We start from the raw sequence: 27,477 nt of genomic DNA, 5'->3' as shown, positions 1-27,477 counted from the left end.
TAACAAGAGACACAGAAACGCATTAAACATTAACCTGTGACACCGCAACAAAAGGAAGGAAATCTATAGTATTTTCCACTGAATGCATCTGATGAAGTGAGCTGTAGCTCACGAAAGCTTATGGTCAAATAAATTGGTTAGTCTCTAAGGTGCCACAAGTCCTCCTTTTCTTTTTATAGTAAAGGATTGGCCACACATGCTTAATTCACTCATTTTACCTAGGTGTTATAGCTATTGGTCTAACATAACTCTGCATGATCTTCCTTGTTGTATGTGCTTATAATAGCTTAGTACAACAGCATGAGTTGAGGATAGATTGCCAGTGTTAACTCCTTGTTTCCTTGCTTTTCACTAACATTAACCGTCTGTCCTTGGTGCATGTCATTGTGCTTAGCTACAGCAGCATGTTCCTTCAGCAAGATCATCCAGTGTGTTTAAGTTTGGGGAACAGCCACACACAGTGAAATAAATAAATGATGCTTTTCCTTTGAATTTCTTTGCATTTCGTTGTGAGAGGTTTAATTAGTGTAAAATCTTTTTTTAACTAACTAAATTTTAGATTTTCTTTTGTAAATCCTGTAACTGACTCGTGAAAACACTCAATGAACTAATTGTGGAAATAGCTTGATTAAAAACAAGGCAAATAACTTCAAGGGACTAAAACATTTTGACTTCTGTTAGCTGAAAACTATTGTATTGTCCATTAAATTAATCACTGGTAGAGACTTGTCTGAACAATATTATTACAACATATATATTCAATGGTGAACTTGGAAAAACAGGTTCAAAGTGTTATTAATATGACTCTTACTACAGTATGTATTATAAATACAAATCTGTGGGCATGGTTCTTACAAACAGGAACTTGTAGCACAGGTGTTGACTTTTCGAAGTGCCAGGGGGTGCTAGACCCCGGCTCCACCCCAGGCCCTGCCCCCACTTCATCTCTTCCCCCAAGGCCCCACCCCCACTCTTCCTGCCCTGTTCCATCCCCAAACGCGCCACGTCTTCACTCCTCCGCCCTTCCCCCCCTCCTGCATGCCACGAAACGCCGATCCGCCAGGGGGAGGGGGAGCAGATAAGGGCGCTGCCGGTGGGTGCTCAGCACTCACCATTTCCCCCCAGTGGGTGCTCCAGCCCCGGAGCACCCACGGAGTCGGCGCCGATGACTCATAGTGCTTTTTTTCTAATTCTTGAGCCTTCTATTCTGTCGCTGTCATGACAGTGGCAAAGAAACTTTTCTCCTTTGTATGAAGAAGTTTAAGATACGTTTGGGTGATGATAAAGGATAACTTGATCAGATTTTGTACTACATAAGCTAAAAGAATACACTTCTCAGTAATGTTTTTCTAAGTTTCTCAAATGATTTTTTAAATATATGTTTGAACCTTTGGTTCCCATGACAAACAGCTGAGGTGCTAGGTCATTTCAAGCCCAAGCTGTGTGTGGATGTGAGATTTAACTTTGTCAATAACACTTAAAGGAAGTAAATGTTAAGCTAGTAGCAGAAAAAATAAAGTTTTCAAACCCTGCATTCCTGCTTAGGATAGCCTTCTTTGCTTCTGTGATAAGGAACGGGTGCATTTGACGAAAACTCTGGAAATCTTAACACTAACCTCTCCAAAGGATGCTGGTGCCTGTTCATGGCTTTCCTATCGCTCTGTTTGCTGCTAGTGGAGGCCTTGCTTCCTGTAATGAACCGCTCTTCCTCTGCATCTAGACACAAAGGAGTCTGTTTAGGATTTGCTGTTGTGATGTCAGAATGACTCTCCAGACGTCATGATCAGGGATTTTCCTGTTGCATAATCCAAAAGTGTAAGAACTAGAGTTTTTCAATTTCTAACTCTGATCAGTTCGCACTTAAATTATTTCTGTCTGTGTCATTGATTTTGCATGCTTGTAAGTTCTCTCTCTTCTAGTCCTTAAGACCCTACTTTTTAAATTTTGAGACAAAATTCTGAACATCACAGAGGTGGTGATAAGAGTTTGCGAAGAGAAAGTTGCAAGAAGAGCACTTCAGAGCATTCTGCATGACCAACAACGTACAGTCTTGGGGAGCCTGTAAGTCCTCTTGGTTGCAAGACTGCTTTGGGTTTGCAGTATCTTCACTAGGCTTGAAACATCATGTTTATAATAATAGCACCTAGCTTAAACACAGTTGTTTCTAACATAGTGTCCCTAGATAGGGATTACTTTAAAAAAGATTATAAAATATTGATTGGCTGGGAAGCTAGTCAGTATCAGCAAAATCAATGAGGAGTCCTTGTGGCACCTTAGAGACTAGCAAATTTATTTGGGCATAAGCTTTCGTGGGCTAGAACCCACTTCATCAGCTGCATGGAGAGGTAAATACAGTAGTAGGTGTATATATACACACAGTACATGAAAAGATGGGAGTTGCCTTACCAAGTGGGGGGTCAGTCTCAGATACTCTGTATTGTATTTTTTGGGAAAGAAATCCCTGCCCAGGCTGGCTTCTACCAAAGCAGTGGACAGAGCCTAGATTAGCGAAAAACAAGAATTTTCCAGATCTCGAGTTTAAGTTTTTTATTTATATAACAGTGTTTATTGCCAAACATGATGGGAGAACCTAATGGCCTTTCGAAGGTGCATGTAGCAGAGCAGTGACTCACCGGCATGGCTCCTCCTGCTGGTTGTCTGGGAATTAGCTCTTTTCCAGCATATGGAGCGCCCTCTGCAGGCTGGTGTCTCACCTGCCGCTGGCCCTATGTCCCTCCCGGACCTCTTTACCTCGGGGTTCTGCCCCCAGCAGTACCCCCTTACTCTGGGTTTCCCCTCCCAGGGGAACCCCCAACCCTTTAAACCCACCTTGCCTCAGTGGCTACTGCCAGTCATCATCTAGCCTCCTTTCACTGGGGCAGATTGCAGTCTATAATGGCCGCTCATCATTGGCAAAGGGGTTGGACCAGCTGCCTCTGTTGGCCTTCAACAAGGCCTGCAGCCTGGGGTTTTACCGGGCTGGAGCAGCACTGCTCCAGTTCAGGTACCTTCCTCTCAGGCAGCTAGCCCTTCTCCCTCCGGGGCTAGAGTGAGACTCCTTCCAGCTTTTGGCCCACAGCCTTCTTATCAGGGCCAGCTGGGCCCTATTTGAGCTGGCCAGACCTGTGGTCAGCTACTCCCTCAGCTGCCCTCACTTCCTACATCCCACACGCAGCCCTCTGCAGGGCTGCTTTTAACCCTTGTTCTACCGGAGTGGGGCAGCCACCCCACTACAGTGCACTGCAAAACAAAACTAAAAACTGAGTTACACTGTGGCTTTGTCTACACTGGCACTTCGTCGGGAAAACTTTTGTCGTTCAGGGGTGTTTAAAAAAAAAAAAAAAAACACCTCAGAACGACAAAAGTTTTGCCGACGACAAGCGCCAGTGTGAACAGCACTTTGTCGGCAGGAGCGATATCTTTCTAACAAAGCCCCTTCTGTTCGTGGGGGGTGGACGTTTTTTGTCAGCAGGAGAACTCTCTTCTGCCGACAAACAGCAGCTACGCTGCGCGGCTTTTAACCGCACAGTTGTAGCAGCACACCTGTGTCACTAAAAGCCCCATAGTGTAGGCATAGCCTAAGATTTCCTAAGTTCTCACCAGCTGGGATCTGTGTGTCTGTGTTGAAGGTGGGATAAATTATAACAGAATAAATTATAACTGACCTTTATTTAATTCTTCTCTCTGCGCCCCCCCCCCCCCCCCCGAAATCCATCTTGTGATGTCTTGTTTTGCTAAAGGATACCCCTGAATGTATTATTCTGTAACATTTTATGCAGTGTATGGATTACAATGAGTCTTAGGTATGTAGTGTCTGTTTGTGACATCTTCAGTGAACCAGGAAGTACCAAAAGGATTTACAGAGGAGAAATTTTTTAAAATAATTTAATAATTATTAAATTATTATTATTATTATTTTTTAATAATTTAATGATTTTTAAAAGTTAGTTAAAACGGATTCCTGTGCTGAATGCCTCACACGGTCTGATTAGGGGGAACATTCAGTACAGAAATTTGGGCTTAACTCCATTTTTATTTGCTTTGCAGTTCCTTCTGTGTCAGATAAGCTTATTATTTTGCAAAAAGAAAAGGAGGACTTGTGGCACTTTAGAGACTAACACATTTATTTGAGCATAAGCTTTCGTGAGCTACAGCTCACTTCATCGGATGCATTCAGTGGAAAATACAGTGAGGAGATTTATATACACAGAGAACATGAAACAATGGGTGTTACTATAACACTGTAAGGAGAGTGATCAGGTAAGGTGATCTATTAACAGCAGGAGAACAGGGGGGTGGGGGGGGGGACACCTTTAGTAGTGTTAATCAAGGTTGGCCATTTCCAGCTGTTGACAAGAACATCTGAGGAACAGCGGGGGGAGGGGGGGACGGGACAGGGGGAAATAGTTTTACTTTGTGTAATGACCTATCCACTCCCAGTCTTTATTCAAGCCTCAGTTAATTGTATCCAGTTTGCAAATTAATTCCAATTCAGCAGTCTCTCGTTGGAGTCGGTTTTTGAAGTTTTTTTGTTGAAGAATTGCCACTTTTAGGAATGAGCTTTGATTTACAAAGAAACTGTATGGTTTTGATTTTTACAGGGTAGGACTGGAGTTGCTCTGGATGCATAGTTTCCGTGGGATAACTTAGTTAATGTCTTAAATAAGAATCCAGAGTAACAGCCGTGTTAGTCTGTATTTGCAAAAAGAAAAGGAGTACTTGTGGCACCTTAGAGACTAACCAATTTATTTGAGCATAAGCTTTGAAGTGAGCTGTAGCTCACGAAAGCTTATGCTCAAATAAATTGGTTAGTCTCTAAGGTGCCACAAGTACTCTTTTTCTTTTTTTAAATAAGAATAGTGCTTTTCTTCCCAAAAAATCCTGAAGAAGTTTACGAATTATACAGCTATTGTATCAGTCACTTCTGCAGTGTAAACTGTTTATATTTAACAGTGCACAGCAACACTGCATACATTTAAGATGGGAAAGTACTAATACTCTACGTGAAACTCTAAAAAATTTAGCTAGGTAGAGCGTAAATACGCAAATAGGAATTTGGCTAGGACACAGGAGCCAACACACACCTAGTCCTGCAGAAAATGCCATGAAATCTTTAATGATCACAAGGTCTCAGAGGAGTTTTACATCTCATCTAAAACATGGCATCTCTGGCAGCATAGTGCTCACTAACATTGAATACAATTCAAAAGGGAAGTGTACAAGCCACTGATTGAAAATCTCCAAAGTGGACAATCAGGTTACAGCAAGTTGGGTACTGAGTTCAGCTGGTAGAGGAAAATGCAGACCAGTTTAGTTTTTAGAGATTTTAATTAACTGATTGCTAAACTCAGAGGAGGTTTGAAGTCATGATTCTTGGGATACAGACCTAGGCTGTGTCTTTACTAGGGAAAAAAGTGTGGTAACTTGAGTTACCAAACTTGAGTTAAGAACGCACCTAATTTTTCTGCTGGCCTCAGGGAGGAGGCCTCATGTCATAGAGAGCTGGTGAGGAATCATGGGCCAGATTCTGTTTTCACACCAGTTTACCAATGTAACTCCATAGATTCCAGTGAATCACTTACACTGTCATAAATAAGTGAAGTGAGATCAGAATCTGGGCTCCAGTGCCTCTGGAGTGGAGGGTCAGAGAGAAGTTCATTGCCCATTCATGGAGAAGGGAACTGGAAGATATAGTCCATTTGGAAGGAAGATCAAAGAACACAAGTGACAGTTGGCAGGAAGAATGTGTGAGACTTGTGGGGGGTTTTTTGTTTTTGTTTTTTTTGCAGAGCTTCCAAAATATTTAATTCATGCTTCTTCTGTCCAGGAACAGGGAACAAGGCAAAGAATCAGATGTTATATTCTCAAATATGCTTGAACTTTTTTTCCCCAGTCATTTGAGTGATGTCCCTGGATCCGGTTCTGTTCAATATCTTCATCAGTGATTTAGGGTATGTCTTCACTAGCAATGTTAAAGCGCTGCCTCAGTGTAGCATGGGGAGAGAGCTCTCCCAGCGCTCTGAAAAAAACGCTTCCATGAGGGCGTCGCTGAAATTTGCAGAGCTCAGGGGGAGGTTTCAGACCCGTGAGCAAGAAAGTTGCAGCGCTGTAAAGTGCCAGTGTAGACAAGCCCTTAGATAATGGCATATATAGTCCGCTTAGAAAGTTTGCAGATGATACCAAGCAGGGAGAGGTTGCAAGTGCTTTGGAGGAGAGAGTTAAAATTCAAAATGATCTGGACAAACTGTAGAAGTGGTCTGAAGTAAATAGGATGAAATTCAATAAGGACAAATGCAAAGTACTTCACTTACGAAGGAAAAATCATTTGCACACATACAAAATGGGAAATGACTACCTAGGAAGGAGTATTGTGGAAAGGGATCTGGAGGTTCTAGTGGATTTTATAAGTTAAATATGAGTTAACAGTATAACACTGTTGCGCACGCGCACACGCGCGCGCGCACACACACACACACACACACAGCAAACATCATTTTGGGATGTATTAGCAGGAATGTTGCAAGCAAGACATAAAAAGTAATTCTGCTCCTGTACTCCACGCTATACTCTGCTGTTCTCAGCTGGAGTATTGTGTCCAGTTCCTGGGAACCACATTTCAGGAAAGATGTGGACAAATTGGAGCAAATCCAGAGGAGAGTAACAAAAATGATTAAAGATCTAGAAAACATGACCAATGAGGAAAGATTGAAAAATTGCATTTGTTTAGTCTGGAGAAGAGAAGACTGTGGAGGGGACATAACAGGTTTTTAATGCACAAAAAGTTGTGACAAGGAGGAGGGAGAAAAATGATTCTCGTTAACCTCTGAGGATCTGACCAAAAGAAATGAGCTTAAATTGCAGCAGCCATGATTTAGGTTGGAGATTAGGAAAAGCTTCCTGTCAGGGTAGGTATGCACTGGAATAAATTGCCTATAGAGGTGGTAGAATCTCCGTCACTGGAGATTTTTAAGAGGTTAGACAGTTACCTGTCAGGAATAGTCTAGATCAGTTGTTCTCAAACTTCTGTAGTGGTGACCCCTTTCACACAGCAAGCCTCTGAGTGCGACCCCCCCCTTATAAATTAAAAACACTTTTTAAAAATATTTAACATTATTATAAATGCTGGAGGTGAAGCGGGGTTTGGGGTGGAGGCTGACAGCTCACGATCCCCCAGGTCATAACCTCGCAACCCCCTGAGGGGTCCCGACCCCCAGTTTGAGAACCTCTGGTCTAGCTAATACTTAGTCCTGTCTTGAGTGCAGAGGACTGGACTAGATGACCTCTCAAGGTCCCTTCCAGTCTTACGATTCTGTGACATCTAATTAGCGATCTGGAAGATCCAAGCTTTAGCTGGATTTGGGCTTCCAGTTCTTAGATCTATGAGAAGCTAGGCATTTTGAGTCTGTCGTGGTAAGGTGTAGCCTGCTTCATTCAACATCATGCCTGCTGATTATTAGTTGCTAAAGAAGGCATGTGACCACTCTGAGCAGGAGTTGAGGTGCCATGTTACAAGTCACTGTAGCAAAAGGAAAGTTTGGGTAATACAAAGAACATAAAAGGCCAGAGTAATACTTTCATTTTGATATGGTGTAGGCAAAGAGTCTATTCTGGAAAATTTAAGGATGGAAGGGATCAGGTTTTGTTCTAAGAAGTGCCTTGATTCAAGCTGCATGTTTGTTTATTCCTTAGTAACATTAGCATTTAAATGGTCCTAACTAGGCTTTGAAGTTAACACCTCATTGAGGAAAATAAGGGGGGTAACAGTGGATCATGCTTTTGTTGCCATTGTTGTTTAGCTGTAGGCTGTTTTCTGCATGACTAGATAAACAGTGCAATAAGCCATCAATTATATTGTCAGGTTTCAGAGTAGCAACTGTGTTAGTCTGTATTTGCGAAAAGAAAAGGAGTACTTGTGGCACCTTAAGAGACTAACCAATTTATTTGAGCATAAGCTTTCGTGAGCTACAGCTCACTTCATCGGATGTATCCAATGAACTTATGCTCAAATAAATTTGTTAGTCTCTAAGGTGCCACAAGTACTCCTTTTCTTTTTGCAATTATATTGTGACTGCTATTTCACAAGGGAAGAGCCAGATACCGTCACTTTTAAAAGGAGGAGGCATCAAAAACTGAGACACCCAAGTTTTCTTTTTGTGTGGACCCCTTGGAGTTCCCTTTGCAATACTCTTCTTAAGCCTTGATTATCATACACATTGTAAGGAGAGTGATCACTTTAGATAAGCTATTACCAGCAGGAGAGTGGGGTCGGGGGAGAGAAAACCTTTTGTAGTGGTAAACACCCATTTTTTCATGCTTTGTGTGTATAAAAAGATCTTCTATACTTTCCACAGTATGCATCCGATGAAGTGAGCTGTAGCTCACGAAAGCTTATGCTCAAATAAATTGGTTAGTCTCTAAGGTGCCACAAGTACTCCTTTTCATTCTTCTTAAGCCAGGCACAAATGTGGTTGAATTTCTTGTGGGCTCCTGTCTACTCAGAAAAATTCACTGGTGATGGAAATGATTTTCAAGATCTGTTCTGAAAAAACATTTCAGGTAACATGGTTGTACTGGTTTGTTGGAAACCGTTTTCTGGGTTTTTTTGTTTTGTTTTTTTTGCTCATGGGGTAGGCACAACCGTATTATCTGAGACACAGTTGAAAACCATTTCAGAGTTGGGTATTTGGGGATTGTATGGGAGAAGGTTGGAGGGAAAAGGAGTCAAAAGTACCTGTGGTCATGACCTTATTTCATTTTGTTATTGGCCTTATCTACCCTACATCCATGAGAACCAGGGGCTCTCATTGGCTCATGGTGTCCATAAACCAAATTAATCACCTGGACTGTTTAAGATATTAATCAGGTTATGGAAATGGTTAGGTCTACACTACACCTTCTAACTATTTTGTAATTAAGGCCTCCTCTTCATTGCAAAAAAAGAGGTGTGTTGCTAACTTGAGGTAAAATCCTAGTGAAGACAAGGCAGTTTGTTGGTTTCACACAAGTTAGCTGGTCCTGTCAAAGCCTATGAGGGAGCTTAGGCTTTAACTCAAACTGCCAACTCATGTGAAAATAACAAACTGCCTTGTCTTCACTACGATCGTAGCTCAAGTTAGCTAATTTGAGTGAACAACACACTTTTTTTTTTTTTTCTCCTCAGTGAAGGCAACAGATACGTTTGGGTTTGACTATGTTGTCACTGAATCTCCTGGCTTGGTTACAGTTACACTGTAGCATTGTTATTGTGATTTGCAGGTTGAAAAGATGTGCACCGATTTCACTATGAAATGTTTCAGTTCATATTAAGAATACTATTGCTCTAAGAACAGTTTGAGATTGCTGTGCTTCAAAATAAAGGAATTACAGTTCTCTGGTCTACTCTTCACTCAGATTGTTACTATTTGCCACACCCAATCCATTACACCCCATCATTCACACCCACAAGCAGAACCTTATTTGAAGACTTTTCCCTACTCCCCATAAACTGAAATAGTTCGCAAAGCTTTAGGCTTTTTTTACACAAACACTTAGCTTGTAGCAAGTGGAGTTTGAAATCCACCCTGCACTAGCCTGCTGCACACTAACTGTCCGTGTGAGCCCTGCAGATGTACAATAGATCACAGCACACTAGGGAGCCATTAGTGCGTGGCAGCAGAGTCCACAAAGACAAGTTAACATGGGGTAGATTTACACCCCATCTTGCCATGAACTGTTAGGATAGACATGCCCTAAGATATTCTTAGTACAGAAATACATTTTGTGCCTTATCTAAATATTCACTTTGTTTTCCCATACATTTGTTCTTATAAAACATATCAAGGAAATTGACATGCCGCTGGAAAAGAACAGGTAACTGGAAATGCGTACCACAAATAATATATGCTGGTGTTTGTGTAAGTGGTGACTCTGCTGTTGCAGATCATTTTGGCACCCTACCTGCTAAAAGGCATTGGAGAATGTAGTCCTAAGAGAGGGTGTCGGATTGGCAGACATGAAAATCAAAGTCCTCTGTATAGCTGCAAAACTGAATACATCTTGAGCAATGGTACTGCACTACTCATGTGCCCTCAACTCTAACCTGTGCTAGTGATAAAGGGCATTCAGCTTCCATACTCAGCTAGTCCATGGCACCTCTGAATAGTTGTGGCCTAGAGACACTGGGAACTGGACTGACATTGTCAACTCATTTTACATAGATCAGCTGTCAGATTGCAACCATTTTTGGTCGCTACCCATCCACTTAACTGCTCTAATAACATAAAAAGAAAAGGAGTACTTGTGGCACCTTAGAGACTAACCAATTTATTTGAGCATGAGCTTTCGTGAGCTCAGCTGTAGCTCACGAAAGCTCATGCTCAAATAAATTGGTTAGTCTCTAAGGTGCCACAAGTACTCCTTTTCTTTTTGCGAATACAGACTAACACGGCTGTTACTCTGAAATCTAATAACATAGTGATGGGTGCTGTATAAAAGCCCAGAAAGATAGATATAGATTACCAAAAACAAGAAGGTGCCATCTATTTCTTCAGTAGGGAAGATGGGTGCCTGCCACATATTTTCTGTGATAACCTATTCTTTTCCAGTAACCTCTTGTGGATTGGTTTGTAACATGGTTAAATAGTACAATAAAGCAAATACTGATAAAGGCATTCAACATTAAAATTTAGTGTTTTGTGGTTAAAATCTGGTGAAGAATTTGGATTACGTCACTTGAGGCAGGACATGAGGGAAAAAACATTTCTAAGTGCATTAAAATCCTTATGGTCTAACTATGGAACAAATGTCTGTCTTTGGGCACTTGGTGCTATTTGCTACAACACGCAAATCAAAGTATCTCTGTTTAATCTTGTTTTTCTTTCTTCTTCGTGGAGAGAGTATGAAAATTGCCATGTGATGACAAGATGAACTTTTAACAGTCCATTTATGAATTTTTTTCTCTTACGGCTTTACTAAGAAAACAATTCTCATATCGAGGCATTAAAACAGGAATTGCTATTGACTAACACAGATGGTGGACCCCTTTCATCGGAGGGGGAAAATGTGAGGAGAGAACACACAAGCCTTATTTATTCAGAAAAATTTGATTGTTGTGCTGGCCAGTCTGGACTGGGCAAAAACTTTCCCCAGACAGCTGTTATGAAAGCCCAGTCATTTCATTAATAATAATTTATAATTTGTCCTATTCACATTGGCTGGTACCAACCATCACAACCAAGCTAACTAATTTGGCATTCAGGGTCAGTTCTTGACAACTGTTTCATGGCACATTTTTCGGTGTGGGCTGAAAATCTAGAGCCAGCAGAAAATCTGCCTGCTCCCACCTATATACACATTTCATGTGTGGAGCCTTTAATCCTTATAGTAACTCTTCTAATCCCTGTAAAAACGAACTGTTACCCTTTAGAGGGAACACCCAGTTATGGAATAGTTTCAATTCTATTTGTATTTCTAGACCAATCAAAAATAGCATCTACATTAAGTTCAGAAAGGGGTTAAAAATAATTCAGCCAGTGAACTGGGTGCTCTGTTTTGAGTCCATATGGTTAAGTCATAAGAACAGTCATGAGATTTAATTTTCATTCATATGATTAAAATCTGCTTGTTGAGATAATGGATCATGCTTTGAATAGTTTGCATTTCTTAGCAAGAAAGGAGGAGCTGCGGCTGAGTAATCTTATAGCGAGCAAAAAATTGCACAGCCTTTAAAAACATTGCAGATGTAAGTAGAAGAAAACATTGCGTCAGACACATCTTATAACTAAATTTTGTTTCTCATTTTGAGTTTTTAACCTTATTATAACAAAGATCTCAGGCATATTTCCAAACTACAATTTACAAAATAATGACAGGGACATGCTCTTTGGTCAATTTTTATATTGATACAAATTATGTGTACATACATGCTATGTAATTACTAGAATTGGGGGACTGGGGGGAGACATGGAATTGATGCTCTTGCCCCCATTGATGGCTGCTGATCAAAACACCTTGAGGAAAGGTCATTTTTTAAGAAGAATAAACATTTGACATCTTTGTCATCCATCAACATGTGATTTAATATAGTTATACTTTCACTTCTCTGCTAAACTTGGTACAGATTTCCTTTTTAATATAGTCAGCGTATAATATCGGAATATCCAGCTATTCTGAATGATCTTGTTATAACATGAAAATGTTAATCTAAATACGGATTGTTGTACTGTATTTGCATCTGTGCATAAGGGCCTGAAGACTTGGGCCCTTATGTAAGGATTATTCATGAAAATGAATAATCCTTACATTAGGTTTCAGAGTAGCAGCCGTGTTAGTCTGTACCCGCAAAAAGAAAAGGAGGACTTGTGGCACCTTAGAGACTAACAAATTTATTTGAGCATAAGCTTTGGTGAGCTACAGCTCACTTCATCGGATGCATTCAGTGGTGAAGTGAGCTGTAGCTCACGAAAGCTTATGCTCAAATAAATTTGTTAGTCTCTAAGGTGCCACAAATCCTCCTTTTCTCCTTACATTAGGTTTATTCTTGTGTAGATGGCTCTTCTGCCAAGGGCATGTAGACTCGGGCCTGACTTTATAAATTAAGGATATGTAAGATTATTCTTTCTAATATGTGCACACTTTGCTCCACATCAGAGTTCTGTGTCTAAGGGCTTGTCTACGCTACCCCTGGATTGGCGGGCAGCGATCGATCCAGCGGGGGTCGATTTATTACATCTAGTATAAATGGTCTAGTCTAGTATAGACGTGACAAATTGATCTCTGAGCGCTCTCCCATCTCCGGTACTCCACCAAAATGAGGAGCGCAAGCCCGGAGTCAACGGGAAAGTGTCATCTGTCGACTTACCGCAGTGAAGACACCATGGTAAGTAGATCTAAGTATGTCAACTTCAGCTATGCTATTCACATAGCTGAAGTTGCGTACCTTAGATTGACTCTGCGCAGTAGTGTAGACAAGCCCTAAGGCACGACAGGGTGTTGAAGTTACTACCTTTCTGAGTTATAGGATGGAGCAAAGGTTATCAAAGGAAATTTCCATGAAAGAACTACCAAGAAAGAACTTCCAATGAAGGAATTTCCATGAAAGAACTTCCATGAAAGAACTTCCAATGAAGGAACTACCAAGAGGGAATTCCATGCTAGAATCCTGTTACACTGGCAGAGCACCATTCATGTCACATACAGGACAGATGAGAATTCTAAACTATTCAAGAAGGAATTTTTAGGCTCTCTTGTTTCTCCTCATCAGTGTAAGGTTTCATGAAGCATCTCTAGGCATTTTACAAAGGCCTGGTCTACACTACAGAGTAAGGTTGACTAGCTGCCTTGTGTCAACCTGGTGGTACGTGTGTCTACCCTTACATTTGTCTCCCACCGATGTAAGTGCCCCGTTACAGCGATGCAGTAACACCGCCTCCCTGAATGGGGTTGAGCTGTGGTGAATGTACTGAGGTTGATGCAGCACAAATGCCGGCACCATGTCCTTATGTCCACCCTAACAATCCTCCAGCTCCTTATGTCCACCCTAACAATCCTCCAGCTGCTATCCCACAATGCCTGACGCTGACTGCTCTGGTCATAATTGTGAACTCCAGTGCCCAGGGATCACGGAGACTGCAAGGCCCTCCCTTCTCTTTAAAGCCCCACAAATTTTTGAAATACCTTTTCCTGATTGTCCAGTTCGGCAAGCACACCTAACAGCTCTCCATTGTTCTGTGCAATAGCCCAGCTGACCGTGCCGGCTCCATGCTCCAGTTGCACTCCAGCTTGGAGTGGACTGGAGACATTGGATCTCCGGGGCCTATGGGGAGAAGAGGCACAAGTACAGACCAAAAGCACAAGCAACTGTCATTCTGCATCTGCCAGTCTGGTAACTGAATCTTTCCTTGGAGCTGTAGAGGTGGCCAGTGTATGGCTTCATGAGCAAGGGGTAGGCTGGGTCCTCCACAATCATTATTGGCATTCCGATATCACCAATGGTAACGTGCCGGTCAGGAGGGAAACTCCCAGCTTGTAGCTTTTTGAACCCTCTTGTGTTCTTAAAGATGCGAGCATCATGCATCTTCGCTGACCAGTCAGCACTGATGTTGGTGATCCACCAATTCTTGCATCACCATAGAAAAGTCACCCTTTCTGTTGATGTACTCTGTGGCCAGGTGATCTGGTGCCAAAATAAGGTATATGTATGCTGCCTATCTCTCCACTGCAGTTTGGGACCCCGTTGCTGCAAATCCATCCACTGTGTCCTGTACAGTGCCCAGAGTCACAGTCCTGCGTTGTAGGACACCATTAATGGCCCTGCACACTTGCATGACAGCGGTCCCCACACTGAATTTCCAAAATGATTTCTCACTGACTGGTAGCAGTCCGGCGTTGCAAGTTTCCACACACTGATCACTACGCTCTTCTCCACTGTAAGTGCAGCTCTCATTTGGGGGTCCCTGCACTAGAAGGCGGGGGTTTGCTCTGCGCACAGATCCAGGAATATGGCCTTGCACATCCGAAAGCTCTGCAGGCACTGCTCGTTGTCCCAAGCCTGCATAATGACGCAATCCCACCAGTCAGTGCTCATTTCTCTGGCCCAGAAGTGGCGCTACACCGGGGTCCCCAAAGCGGCACCCACCGGGGCAGTTGCGTGCGCCCGCAGGACACCGCGCTGCCGAAATGCCGCCGAGGCGCGTTGCCATTTTGCGGGGGGGAGGGGGGGGTGTCAGGCACCCTCCACAGTCTTCTGGGAATAGGAATATGCTGTTCCCACAGAAAGGTTGGGGACCACTGCGCTACACCATTTGCAGCTGCTCTTTGAATGCCAGAGTCCCTGTTAGGTATCCATTGATAACCGTTCTCAATTAGAGGTAGGGGTGTGGGATTGTTTTGTTTTGTGTTTGGCTTAACTTTGGGATGTGATCTTATCTAAAGTGGCTAAAGAATGAATAGAGCACTGGGACTGTGAGCTACCCTTTGCTCTAGCTGGTGTTTTTTCAGTATCTTCATTCAGTAATGCTCAGTGTTCTCATAACTCCTGCTCGTATTAGAGGTGTGTCTTAGCCCTTCATTTATAACATAAAAGGTATATAATTAGGAAAGAGGTCAGTAATTTTATAATGGTTCTGCACATGTCTTCATTACAGTCATTGAGATTTCCCTTAGATTAGTTCAAACCTTCGTTCTGTGCTGTAGTACACATGTGTCTGTCAACATAGCTATCTACCTCTGGATCATACTGCACCTTTCCCTAAACATGGCATGCTACCCTACCAGCTGTAAAATAAATCCACTTTAAAACCCCATTACTCAAATGTATTTAAATAGCTTCTTAACTTGCTACAAAATGTAAAGTACACTAGTACAAGCATATTTCTGTGAGTGTTTGCCTTGAAGGCTTTCACATATCTCTGCAAAAGGATAGGTGTATGTCTAAATAACATTCCAGTGAGTTTTCTGAAAGGTTACACTAGGGTCACTGGCATTTAACTACTTGTTTTGGGAGAGGTTTCACCAGAAAGTTAATTATATTTAGCAGTTTTTTCGTTTTTCATTTGTTCACTTGACTACTATTGTTAGGCATAGATGTGATTTCTTATTTACTGTCACTCTAGAACTTTTCAAATTGCATAATGACAAAACACAGGTTAATGTTCTTTCTCAATCCTTTTCTGATAAAATATCTACAGTGAGAGTTCATGCTTATCCATAAGATCCTCTCCTGATTTGTGCCAGCAAACATACTTTAACTTCATTTGACCAGAATATAAGTTGGCTATGTATTGTTGAATATTTTTTTAATGAAATGACTAATTTACTTTATATGCTATACAGCTCAGTTTGGTATATATAAAGCAAAGTTGAGTTAGTACATTTGGCTGGGGGAAAATAGGTTGACCTATTTTGCTGCCTATTTAAAAAGATAGTGTAAACATAGCCACAGGATTCAACCTTGCTCTTGCTGAAGTCAATGGCAACACTCTGTTGACTTTGACAGGAGCAAGATTGGACCCTAAATCATTTAGCATTCCAAAGGAGAAAAACTGGATGACTTCTGCAAATATTTATTTTTAAAAAGTACCCTGAAATACTTAACAAAATCAAATATCATTTGTAGAAATGTGTATAGTTGATGCAAGTTATCATTGCACTACTTAAAAAATTTCCTCTAATTCCAGACCATTGGAGTAACACTTTTCTTAAAACTTCCCACCGCTGTGCTACCGTTGGTGCAGATCCACTGATGGTTGTAATGAGTGAAACTCTGGTGTGGAATAGCCAGCGATGTTTTAACCAACATGGGCTAAATAACATTAAGATACAAGTGGCTGGCCTTACACTGGTGCTACTTCTAGTGGAATGATAACTGGGGGGCAGTATTAAGGAAAATACTAATGCAGATAAGGCCTTTCTGACTATAAGACATAGTGATTATGGGATTAGGCTGTGGATGCATACCTTCAAACAACAAAAAATTCTCTTTTCATGCTGCCATGTAAGTGTGACATGCAGATATTGAGAACTGGACAAATTCTGGTCTTTAGCCTATAGTTATATTTAAAATAAAGCAATAAAAAGGAGAGTTTAAAAATTAAACACAGATCTTGTTTCAACAAATCTTGATAATTTAGAATTCTGGGGGTTTTTTTGTTTTTTTTTTTTTTAATTTCCCATTGTTTCTCTTACTGTAGTTTGCTGGAACTTTATCAGATGGTTTGGGAAAGACGATGGATAACCGACATCAAACTGAACGAGAGTACATTCGATACCATGGCGCAACCAGTGGAGAACATCTCATAGCTGGGATCCATGGACTTGCTCATGGTAATTTGTGCATCAATAGATTACACTACTGTAATATCAGTTGCTTTATGTCTTTCACTGTGGTTCCAAAGTGATAGGATTCAGAAAAACAATGCAGTTCAATTTAAACCACTCCACACTGGTTGGTTACATGTGGCTTAACGTAATGGAGCAATTGCTGGCTTTCCTTTTAATTTAATTGTGTTTTTCATTTTGGGAGAGGCACCTAGATTTGAGAATGTCCTATTTAATTGTACTATTGGATATCAAAACTAAATTTAGGAAAGAGATCAGCCAAATTTTCTAATTTCTTCATAGGTTCATAAATATGCTTACAAACAATCTCTTTGTAAGTGACAAATAATAAGATAATATTCAGCCAGTGGTACAAATGAATGAATGAGTGTATCGCTCTTGCACTCAGTTCCCACAGATTCCAGTTTTCTTGCACAATCCGGCCCTTAGCCTGTCTGTGTTCAAAGTCGCACCTGTTTAACTTTCAACTGTCTTGAAAAACAGTTTATTTAAACTGGTGCAAAAGACAGTGTGGACAGTCTTAATTTGATTGAAGACAGGCTAATGTCAATGTAGCTTGAGTCGATTCTCTGCTGAATTAAGCTAAATCGATATAAGCCAGGCTTAAATCATTTGAATATTCATACTGTATTTTATATCAGTTTCTTAAAATTTGTTTAAAATTGCACCATTATTTAAACTGGTGCAATTTCAAATGCAGTCTGTATGATTATCAAAAAGTCTTGTACTTAAGAAATGTACAATTAGGGGAAATGTGTTTATTCAGTCTCCAGGATTAGACTGAAATAGTATTCTAGGTAGTTGAAGCCCCATCACTTGAGATAGGTGATGTCCCAAAAGTGGAAAAGGTTCATTTCTGTAAGTTCTTTCCATATCTAACTCTTGTAGTTCACCTAAGTGCAGGGATAAAAAAATTTCTATTAAAAAGAAAGCAGTGAAGTTCTAAATGGATCACATTAGACTTCCCTTTGAATGCAAAGCATTTTGGTTATTCCAGTTACAGAACATTAGTATGTTCTAAAATCAGGTATAAATTATGTTGCTAGCAACATTTGAAATCTGAAATATAGACTGTTTAATGAAGAGTCAGTTAGAAACATTCATTAGCTGATTAGCTTCTTTGACTTGAATCTTTTTGTTTGTTTTTGTGTTTTTAATGTTTCCGATTTTCATTTCTTCAAAGAAGCAGTTGACTCTTAAGTTCTATCTGTTGAACTGTAGTTTTCGCAAATACTCCGCTGTATGGCAAAGTTACCCAAATGAAACAATTAAACATAGCATATGCTATATGCTTCTCGACTCCAGAACTTACGTACCAACAATACTGTTCGAACCTCCAACATCACAATGTTTACTGTCTTTTGGCTGTGATGTAAAATCTGTAGGGCAGTCAAAGAAGTCAGTGGAGCTATGTCAGTTGATACCAGCTGAGGATCTCCCTTTTAAGTTCCTAACCCCTTGTGGGCCAGGTTCTCATGGACATTAATGTTTTGCAAGAATGAGATGCCTGTCCCCCGTGTCCTGGTCAAAACTCCACTTTGGGTAATTACACTTTGCCTGCTTAAATTTCTCTTTGTATTTCCAACTGAACACAGTATTTTTCATTTCCTGTCCTAAGCTGTTGTGTGATATTTTGTGTTCTGTTAAATCCTTGTCACACTGTTGGAGGTGGCTTCACTTGAGCAGTAGACAAAATACTTTTGTGTATGTATAGCTTCAGGATAAAATGCCCTATACAAATATAAGACTATATTATTAGATTAATAAAAAACATCCATTCATAATCGGACTTTTCATGTGCTGCATTAAGTGGGTAGCATGCTTTCACTCGAGCAAGAACTTTCAAAAAAGTAAATCATTTAACATTGTCAGCTGTAATAACATCCTGTCGCTTTATTTTTAGTGGCAAAGCAGTTGGTCCACTTACAGGTTTTGTTGTCTTTGCTAGGTATCATTGGTGGATTAACAAGTGTCATAACCTCAACAGTAGAAGGTGTCAAAACTGAAGGAGGAGTCAGTGGTTTCATATCAGGCCTTGGGAAAGGGCTGGTTGGCACAGTAACCAAACCAATGGCCGGTGCCCTTGATTTTGCTTCTGAAACAGCGCAGGCAGTGAGAGACACTGCAAGTCTTAGTGGCCCCAGGTCAGTGAACACTTTACATTTCTTATCAATAAACTGTCTACAAAGCCATATTGCAAAACCTTCTGCAGTTTTGTCATGGTTTTGTCTCCTAGCCCAATGGCACTGTAATTTTGTAAAATTGACTGTGTATTATTAGTGTTGCCTCTAGTTTATTTAATTACCTCCTTTTTGAAATACTGCATTTGTAGACTCACTAATGTGGCCTTGTGTACTAGTAAAATTGGTACAGAAAAGCTACAGTGTAATATAGGAGATTCTCATTACTGAGAACATAAGAATGGCCATACTGGGTCAGACCAAAGGTCCATCTAGCCCAGTATCCTGTCTTCTGACAGTGGCCAATGCCAGGTGCCTCAGAGGGAATGAACAGAATAGGTCATCATCAAGTGATCCATCCCCTGTCGTCCATTCCCAGCATCTGGCATACAAAAGCTAGCAACACCATCCCTGCTCATCCTGGTTAATAGCCATTGATGGACCTATCCTCCATGAATTTATCTAGTTCTTTTTTGAACACTGTTATAGTCTTGGCCTTCACAACAACATCTGGCAAGGAGTTCCACGGGTTGACGTGTGTTGTGTGAAAAAATAATTCCTTTTTTGTTTGTTAACCTTCTGCCTATTAATTTCATTTGAATTCCCCTAGCTCTTGTGTTATGAGAAGGCGTAAATAACACTCTTATTTACTTTCTGCACACCAATCATGGTTTTATAGACCTCTATCATATCCCCCTTAGCTGTCTCTTTTCCAAGCTGAAAAGTCCTAGTCTTATTAATCTCTCCTCATATGGAAGCCATTCCATACCCCTAATAATTTTTGTTGCCCTTTTCTAAACCTTTTCCAATTCCAATATATCTTTTTTGAGATGGGGCGACCACATCTGCGTGCAGTATTGCTACATTATATTAGAATAAATCAGGAAAAAGAGAGTCTGAAGAGCTTAAATATAATAAAAAAGAAATTGCCATCTTGGTGTCCTGATGCAGAATGGAACTAAAAATGTTCTTCTTTAGGCTTCAATTAAGAATTCATAGGAAAACAGGTGTTTTAAAGAAGCTGAAGAGTTCTGAAGATAATGTAATAGTGACATCCCTTCTATTTTTCTTTTGCAAAATCAGTTTTTACTAAGAATATGTATGTGTGTGAGATTGTGCATGTGCACACATTACTCCTGGGGAATTCCGTGCCAAAAAAATTAAAAATTCTGTGCACAATATTTTACAGTTCTGCAAAATTATGCATATTTTATTTGTCAAAATAACACAATATAATCAAGCCAGTTTCAGTTATTTTGGTAATTTATTCCAAAATGTCTGTCAGAAGGTATGTCTGTCGCAATGCGGATAGCAATAAAGATTCCCCCGGGAGTAAAGAGTTAAAGAAACCCCCTACAACAACCCAGTTCCTGTTTCTCTGTTATGCTTTTACTGGGTGCCTCAGTCTAGGTGTGTCACATGTGCCAGCTGGGTACGTTTTGGGGGAAAACTCTGCCCCTCTGGTCTCAGACACCCGCCCTTCAACCCTGAGCCCAGTCATGGGGCATCCCTCCAGCCCAGACACCTGCAGCCCCTAACCCCAGAGCCCAGCTGCGGGGCAACCCCCAGCCCAGACACTCTAACCCCAGAGCCCAGCTGCATGTACCCCCCATTTACTTCTCTTTCCATATCAGGATCCTCTGTTCTCCCCATGTGCCAGCAGTTCTGTCTGCCCTTCCCCATGCCCTCCATTCCTCCCTTCCTCTCTAAGCCAGGGACTCAGTGTGCACCGATTCCCACTTCCCCCCAGACCAAGGGTTCTCTGTCTCCCCTCCTTTTTTCCTTCCTGCCATAGCAAGGGCTCTGTTTGTGTGCCCACCGTTCCCGCTTCCACCACTCCAGGATCACCTTTATTCCTTTGGCAGGGGCTCTGTATGCCTTCTGTTGGGCAAACACTATGCCTTTCTGTGTGTGTTCAGTGGCTTGGATGTTGTGGGCACTACCAGAAATCAATATTTAATTATATTAAACATGTTTAAGATAAATGTTTTACAAAACTGATAAAAATAATAATGGCAAAGTAAATGAGGAAAAGGGGAAAGAATAGGAGAGGTCCAGAGAGTTGGATCTAAGAGAATAAACATTTTATTTCCAGTGGTTAAGTGGCATTCAGTTCCTGTGTGTTGATGCTGTGCTGTGTTACTGTATGCCTTAGAACACTGTCTGTTGTACAAGATCCTGCACAACAGGGGGTTTAAAAAATCCAGGTATATTTACTTTGTGATTTTCAGAATGGTGTTTTTTTTAGTCTTTCCATTTGGTTTTTCCATTTCCTCCATTTTATTATGCCACACTCAGAATCCTGATGTGTCTGCCACCACTGTTTCAGTAAGGAACAATAAGCTTGATGAAGTGTGAGTGAGGTGCAGGAAACTCATAAGAATTCAAACCTAGACATACTTTGTTGTGGAAGTAGGAAGTGTTCCAAATGCACCAGGCTTTTTAACTGCTGGTGAATGTAATAAATATAAAAAGAATTAATGTTAAGACTCATAAGATTCAGTTAGCCCATCTTTTGTCGGTAATGATGAATTTTTGTATAATAGGGCCCCACACTTTACCTGCATCAAATGTAACAGTAAATTTGAGCCACGACTAAATGAGCATGTTGGGGGCTGGGAAGGGAATGGGAGCAGCTAGCATATAGTTATATGCACTTGGGGCTTAGTTTAATGTGTAGAATTGAAATGCCAGGGAACATAGTTTGGATAAGTAAAGAGGGATTTAAAGAAAAAACCCATCTAGAGTATGATTAGAAATGTTCTATCTCAGACAAGAAGGAGGCTGGGGACACATTCAAGCAAAATAACTGATGTGTTAACCTAAGCAGTCTCAGAGTGCATTTTAAGAAAACATGGTTATACTCTTTTTTTTTTTTTTTTAAATAAATTATTATGAAGGTTGCACTGTTTTATGAAAATAAGTATATCATGATGTGCGTGCATGCATGCATACAATGTGTGCATTAAATTGGAATACATATCTGCATTCATGAATTTCCAGTAGTGATGAGGTTGCATGACAGATGAGAAAATAGACTGCAGGCAAAAGCTAGCTTTGTCCGCCTGCCATGTGCCTGTGTAGCACAGTGCCCTCCTGCTGATGGCTGTTGACTGAGTACAGATTAGGAAATTTCTATGAGTCGAACCAGAGCTGAGCTTCCACTGAGTTTGGAATAACTTTTGTTTGTCATGGACCCACAGCAGCATGAGGTGAAGTTCATCTTCATGCAATTTGCAATCCTTGGCAAATGAAAAAAATCCTAGTTTGGTTGCATAGTAAATGAATATCAGAAACCATATAAGGCATCTAAATATAACGAGTGCAGGACAAAAATGTGTCCAGTACACAGAAATCTTGTATTGTTGCAACAGTCCTGTGACAATCCACTGACCCATAAACCTTTCTTAAAGAAAAAAATATTTCTAGTAATTAATTTAGGAAGCCTCTTTACACAGGTGTGACTGTATTTGTTTTTCACAAAAAGATTTTAATCACAGATGTATAGACCTTATACATTAAAATACACTCAACTACACTTATATGTTGCAAAGGTTCATAAAAGAATCCCCCACCCACTTTTCTTTCTGATTCTCATATATAATCAAGCAACTAAATTGTTCATTGGAGGACAGGGAGAAGAACAACAAAGGATTTGGACTTGTTTTGACTGTTGTGTACCAATAGCCCCCTGTTGCATTTGTTAACTGTTCAGCTATGTGTGGTTTGGAATCAAAATAAAACGCTGTTCCAAGCTGAATCTGCTGGCTCAGATTGCACTTTCTGCTCTACGTGTGCTGGGCCATGACTGTTCCGAGTTAAGAAGTATACAGAAATAAAAATGCTCAAGCTGATCTGATTAGTGTTGTTTAACCTTGCAAAGTATGAATTAAAGTAAGTTTACTGTCATGGATGGACTCAGTCTGTGGTTGACACTATTCCAGTGCTGAGATCCCATTCTGATCTCAGATGCAGGGGGGGCACGCATGGCCAGATACTTAGAAAAATCTGCTGTAGAATCTCAATAGCTGATTTTAAGTATATAAGGTGAATTGCTGCTATGAATAAAGGAGCATTTTTTAGAACTTCCATCTGTTGTCATTTTTGTGATGTAGGAGTGGGGAGCTATGTCTTCAGTATGCTATTAGTGTAATAGGAAATTTTCTGTCAAGTATGTGTGAGAGTAAATGAGGTTGTAGTTGGTACAAGCTGTGCGTGATCAGGAATCAAGCATTGTAGTTTTTGTGGTATCTAAAAGTTGGAACTGTTTGTTATTCTTCAAGTGATTGCTCATATCAATTCCAATTAGGTGATGGAATTAATGTGGCTTGGGTATCTTAACTGTGAGCTTACGCATGAATGGGTTAACCTTAATATTAAATTTCCTGCCTTTTAATGGTTGTGCACAGGAGTGGGGCTACACCTTGGGTAAGTGCGTGCATCTGACAAACCTTTGAGGTCTCTCCCTTAACTTTCCAAGCCTTATGGGCCTCCTGCATTCTCCACTCTCTATAAGCTGTAAGAGGAGTTAGTGGGCAGCTCTCCTGCAAGCCACTGGGTACTTTTCAGTGGCCTGCCCTCTTCCTGTTTAGCTTAATAGGCTTATCAGTCCGCAACAAACCAAAATAAGCTGTTCAGGAAGTACCACGCTCAGGAAGGCACGTGTGGCCTAGGGTTGCCAGCCCTCCTGGTTTTGCCAAGAGTCTCCCTGAATCAGTCCCTGTCTCCCAGAGGCTACTGAATCCAAACGGGGGGATTTTAGGTGCTAAAAGTCCGGCAGCACAGTGGGGCTAAGGCAGACTTCCTGCCTGCCCTGGCCCTGCGCCACTCCTGGAATCGGCTGGTATGTCCCTGGTGCCCCTGGGAGGGAGAGGGGTCTCTGCGCTATGCCCGTGCCCCAAGCGCTGACTCCGCAGCTCCCGTTGGCTGAGAACTGTGGCCAATGGCACCTGTCGGGGCGGTGCTGTGCACAGAACCCCCTGACACACCCTCCCCCGCCCCCCTCAGGGGCCGCAGGGATGTGCTGGCTGCTTCTGGGAGTGGCGTGTGGAGGGGGCAGCACACCGAGCCCCCTGGCCCTGCTTACCTCGGGTGGCTCCCAGTCGGTGGCACAGCAGGGTTAAAGCAGGCTCTGTTCCTGCAGCTCCCATTGGCTGCAGTTCCCGGCCAATGGGAGCTGCGGAGTCGGCGCTCAGGCAGCGCGCAGAGACCCCAGCACTCCCCAGGGACTGCAGGGATGTGCCGGCCACTTCCAGGAGCAGCACAGAGCCAGGGCAGGCAGGGAGCCTGACTTACCCCACTGTGCCACCGACCGGGAGCCGCCTGAGGTAAGTGCCGCCTGGCCGGAGCCCACACCTCTCACCCCTTCCCACACCCCAACCCCAGGCCTGAGCCCCCTCCTGCACCCAAACTCCCTCTGAGCCCTTGCCCCCTCCCGAACCCCAAACCCCCGCCCCAGGGTCAGCCTGGAGCCCCCTTCCACACTCCAAACTCCTCGTCTCCAGCCCAGAGCCCACACCCCCTCCTGCACCCTAAACACCTTCCACAGCTCAGTGAAAGTGAGTGAGGGTGGGGGAGGGCAAGCGACAGAGGGAGGGGAAGCGGCCTCTGAAGAGGGCAGGGCAAGGGTGTTTGCCTTTGTGTGATTAGACATTGGCAACCCTAGTATGGCCCCCAGCTAGATTCCTAAGTCATGTTGAGGATTGGAGAAGGAGGGAGCTGAAGAGCCTTCTACATTCCATATGGGGTCTGCTATGTCTCATAAGCTGCCAGTAGGAAATGGGCAAATGGCCCTCACCATCTCTTTCTTCCCCCAAGCAGACTTGCTAAGTGTCTGCTGTAGTAGTAGAGATCTTTTGCTGCTGGCCTTCCATGGTTCACAGAGGTGTGAGGACTTCTCCTCCTCCCCAGTGTCTATGTAGCAGACCTGGATGGAACGTGTCACCTCTCCCCCCTCAGTTCACAACACTAAATTAGCTTGTCCAAAAAATAAAAGCTGACTTATGCTTTAAAATGCTAAATGTGTGTAAAAGTATTACTCTTTTTTATTCTGTGCTCTAGAAAGTACAGTAAATGATGATTTATCTCTCTCCTTCTCATCAACATTATTATTATTGGCTATAAAAATTCATTAAAATTATTTTTGGACTCTTTGTATCTCCCTTCTTTGGGTGTCATTCATGAATGCTTTGTCCAACTGAACTCCAGTTTGGCAGAAAAATCTAACTAAGCTACAAACTTAACCCCCCAGTTTCAAGGTGGATATTCCTTTATTTGCAGATTTAAGAGAGGGAACCAAAATAAAACTTCTTATAATGGAAATTCAGTCACCTCCTACACAAAGTGGGTACTAGATGGCTGGTTTTATGATTGCTGCTTATGGTCACAAAATATTTTGAAAAGCAACTGAAACATCACTGCCGCCCTCTTAAGTATAGCTAAGCCTCCACCACAGCACAAAAAATTGTATTCAAAGTGATGTCTTTTTTTCCTTCTGTTTGGCTGAACTCTAAATAATCCCTAATTCTCAGAAGCCTAAAACAGTACATTGCTCATTATAGTGCAGCTTATGTAAGGCTCTTACCAGTTCCTGAGAAATTATAAAAAAAAATATTTTCTGTGAATAAAGTTGTGAAAGTGCAAGCTTCATTTTCTATTAGACTGTCTGATGGGAAAAAAATACCCATTTCTTGGTCATGGTAGTTTAATATCGTTGCTGGAAATGAGACATACTTTTTCCCTTTACCATTTGGCTCTAAATTACCATGACTGGTTTAATGGAAACTGCTAGATATCAGTTAGTATGGTATTGTTATTAGTATAGCAATGCTAGCTAATCTGGATGGAGACAAGTGTAATGAATGAATCAACTTTAAGAAGTGTAGTTTTGAACAACGTATTTATTGGCCTGCATGGTCACAGTACATCATTTGTGAGAAGTGTCCACTTTTAAGTGGAATTTCCTGTAGTGATCTTAACGTTATCCCAACATACCTCTAAGTCAATTGGGTGTTGGGAGTGAGTTGAGTGGGTCAGGCATTACATTTCCTCTTCTCTTAAAAGTGACACGTGCTACATCGCAATAAATTACTAAAAGTTCCCTTGCAAAAGATCTGTGCAAAATGAGAACTGTAAAATTAAGTGTTAAATCTACCAAATATTTAAGGATGGGAGGACATTCCATTTCAGAACCCCTAAAGCAGCAATACTCAGACTGAGGCTCACAAGCCGCAAGTGGCTCTTTAATGTGTGTCCTGCGGCTCTTTGCAGCACACACTATTAAAACACTGTGTGATTTAATTATTAACCAGTCAGGATGCTTTTACTATGTTATCACCAATTGTAGTTGATAAAATAATATACTTGGTCAGTCATTTTTGCTGTGAGAATTATATAGTAAATGAAACAATGAATTCACACTACTGTGGCTCTTTTGGGTAATGCTGATTGCTAATTTGACTCCTGAATCACTGAGCTCTGAGTATCACTGCCCTAAAATAATGCTGTCTTTTTCTGTTCCTCTTTGGCACCATAGCAAGCACCATAGAGGGATGATGTACTAGAAGGGCTCTTTAATCTAGCATTTAAAATCCAGTAGCTAGAAGTTGAAGCTAAAATATTCAAACTGGAAATAAGGTGCACATTTTCTGTAGAGTGGGTAATGAACCATTGGAACAGTTTACCACTGGATGTGGTAGACTCATCACTCAGTCTTTAATCAAGATTGCATGCCTCTCTAAAACACACACTCTAGTTCCAGCACAAGTTATTGAGTTCCAAGCAGAAATTACTGGATGAACTTCTATGGTCGTGTTATGCAGGTAGTCAGACTAACTGATCATAATGGGTCTCTTTTGCCTTTAAAATCCATTAATCTATGTTGCGACACACCCAGCTAGCACAAACTGTGGTGGGAGCATGGAGCCAAACCATGGAGGCTAGGATAAGTGGTGGTTTTTATAGCATATGGTGCCAGTTTAAAAATGTTTCATGTACTTTTAGCAGGTTGTATTTAAAAAGCCTGACCTCCTGATGAACTTCTTCAGAAGAAAGAAATGCTATAATTGCATAAGCTGTCTGAACTTCTGAAGCATAAACTCATTTAATTTGTGAAGAAAAACAAACTTAATTATTGTTTTGCTGGAGATAAACTTAACATTAATTCTGTTCTTTATGAAACAAGAAAGGACAGCTGGCTTAATTTTTTAAAATGTCAGGGCATTGGGAAGACATTAAAAGAAAATCTATCTTGACAGTACAGCATACATTTAATTTATTAGCAACTAATGTGTATGATTTGATATTTTATTTTGAGTGGGTTTTATATTTTCTTCTAAGTACTGCAGTGTCATATACAGCGGTTCTGATTATTTCCACATTTGCGTTGTATACTGCCAAAAAACTCAATCCAGAACAAGAAAACTCTCCTGTAATTGAATAGATATATTCAGAAAGCTATCTTCTAAAAATCTGCTTTCGTGCA

General features: G+C 41.3%; 1 protein-coding gene across 11 annotated transcripts in view; it reads left to right on the top strand.

The window, feature by feature from the left end:
• Nucleotides 1-27,477, top strand: part of VPS13D (vacuolar protein sorting 13 homolog D) — a 199,207-nt gene that overhangs the window by 135,448 nt on the left and 36,282 nt on the right. For 9 of the 11 annotated variants that reach the window (XM_043531476.1, XM_037881403.2, XM_043531478.1 and 6 more), the window contains 2 exons: nucleotides 16,668-16,800; nucleotides 18,764-18,959. The exons of 1 other annotated variant lie outside the window; for it this stretch is intronic. In XM_043531476.1, coding sequence (XP_043387411.1) covers nucleotides 16,668-16,800; nucleotides 18,764-18,959 — 329 coding nt within the window. The remainder of the gene's footprint in view (nucleotides 1-16,667; nucleotides 16,801-18,763; nucleotides 18,960-27,477) is intronic. One more of the 11 variants, XR_006286398.1, reaches the window with a different exon arrangement.

This window comes from Chelonia mydas, chromosome 18, assembly GCF_015237465.2.
Source record: "Chelonia mydas isolate rCheMyd1 chromosome 18, rCheMyd1.pri.v2, whole genome shotgun sequence".
Lineage (NCBI taxonomy): Eukaryota > Metazoa > Chordata > Testudines > Cheloniidae > Chelonia > Chelonia mydas.
This window is presented reverse-complemented; position numbering and strand designations above follow the sequence as displayed.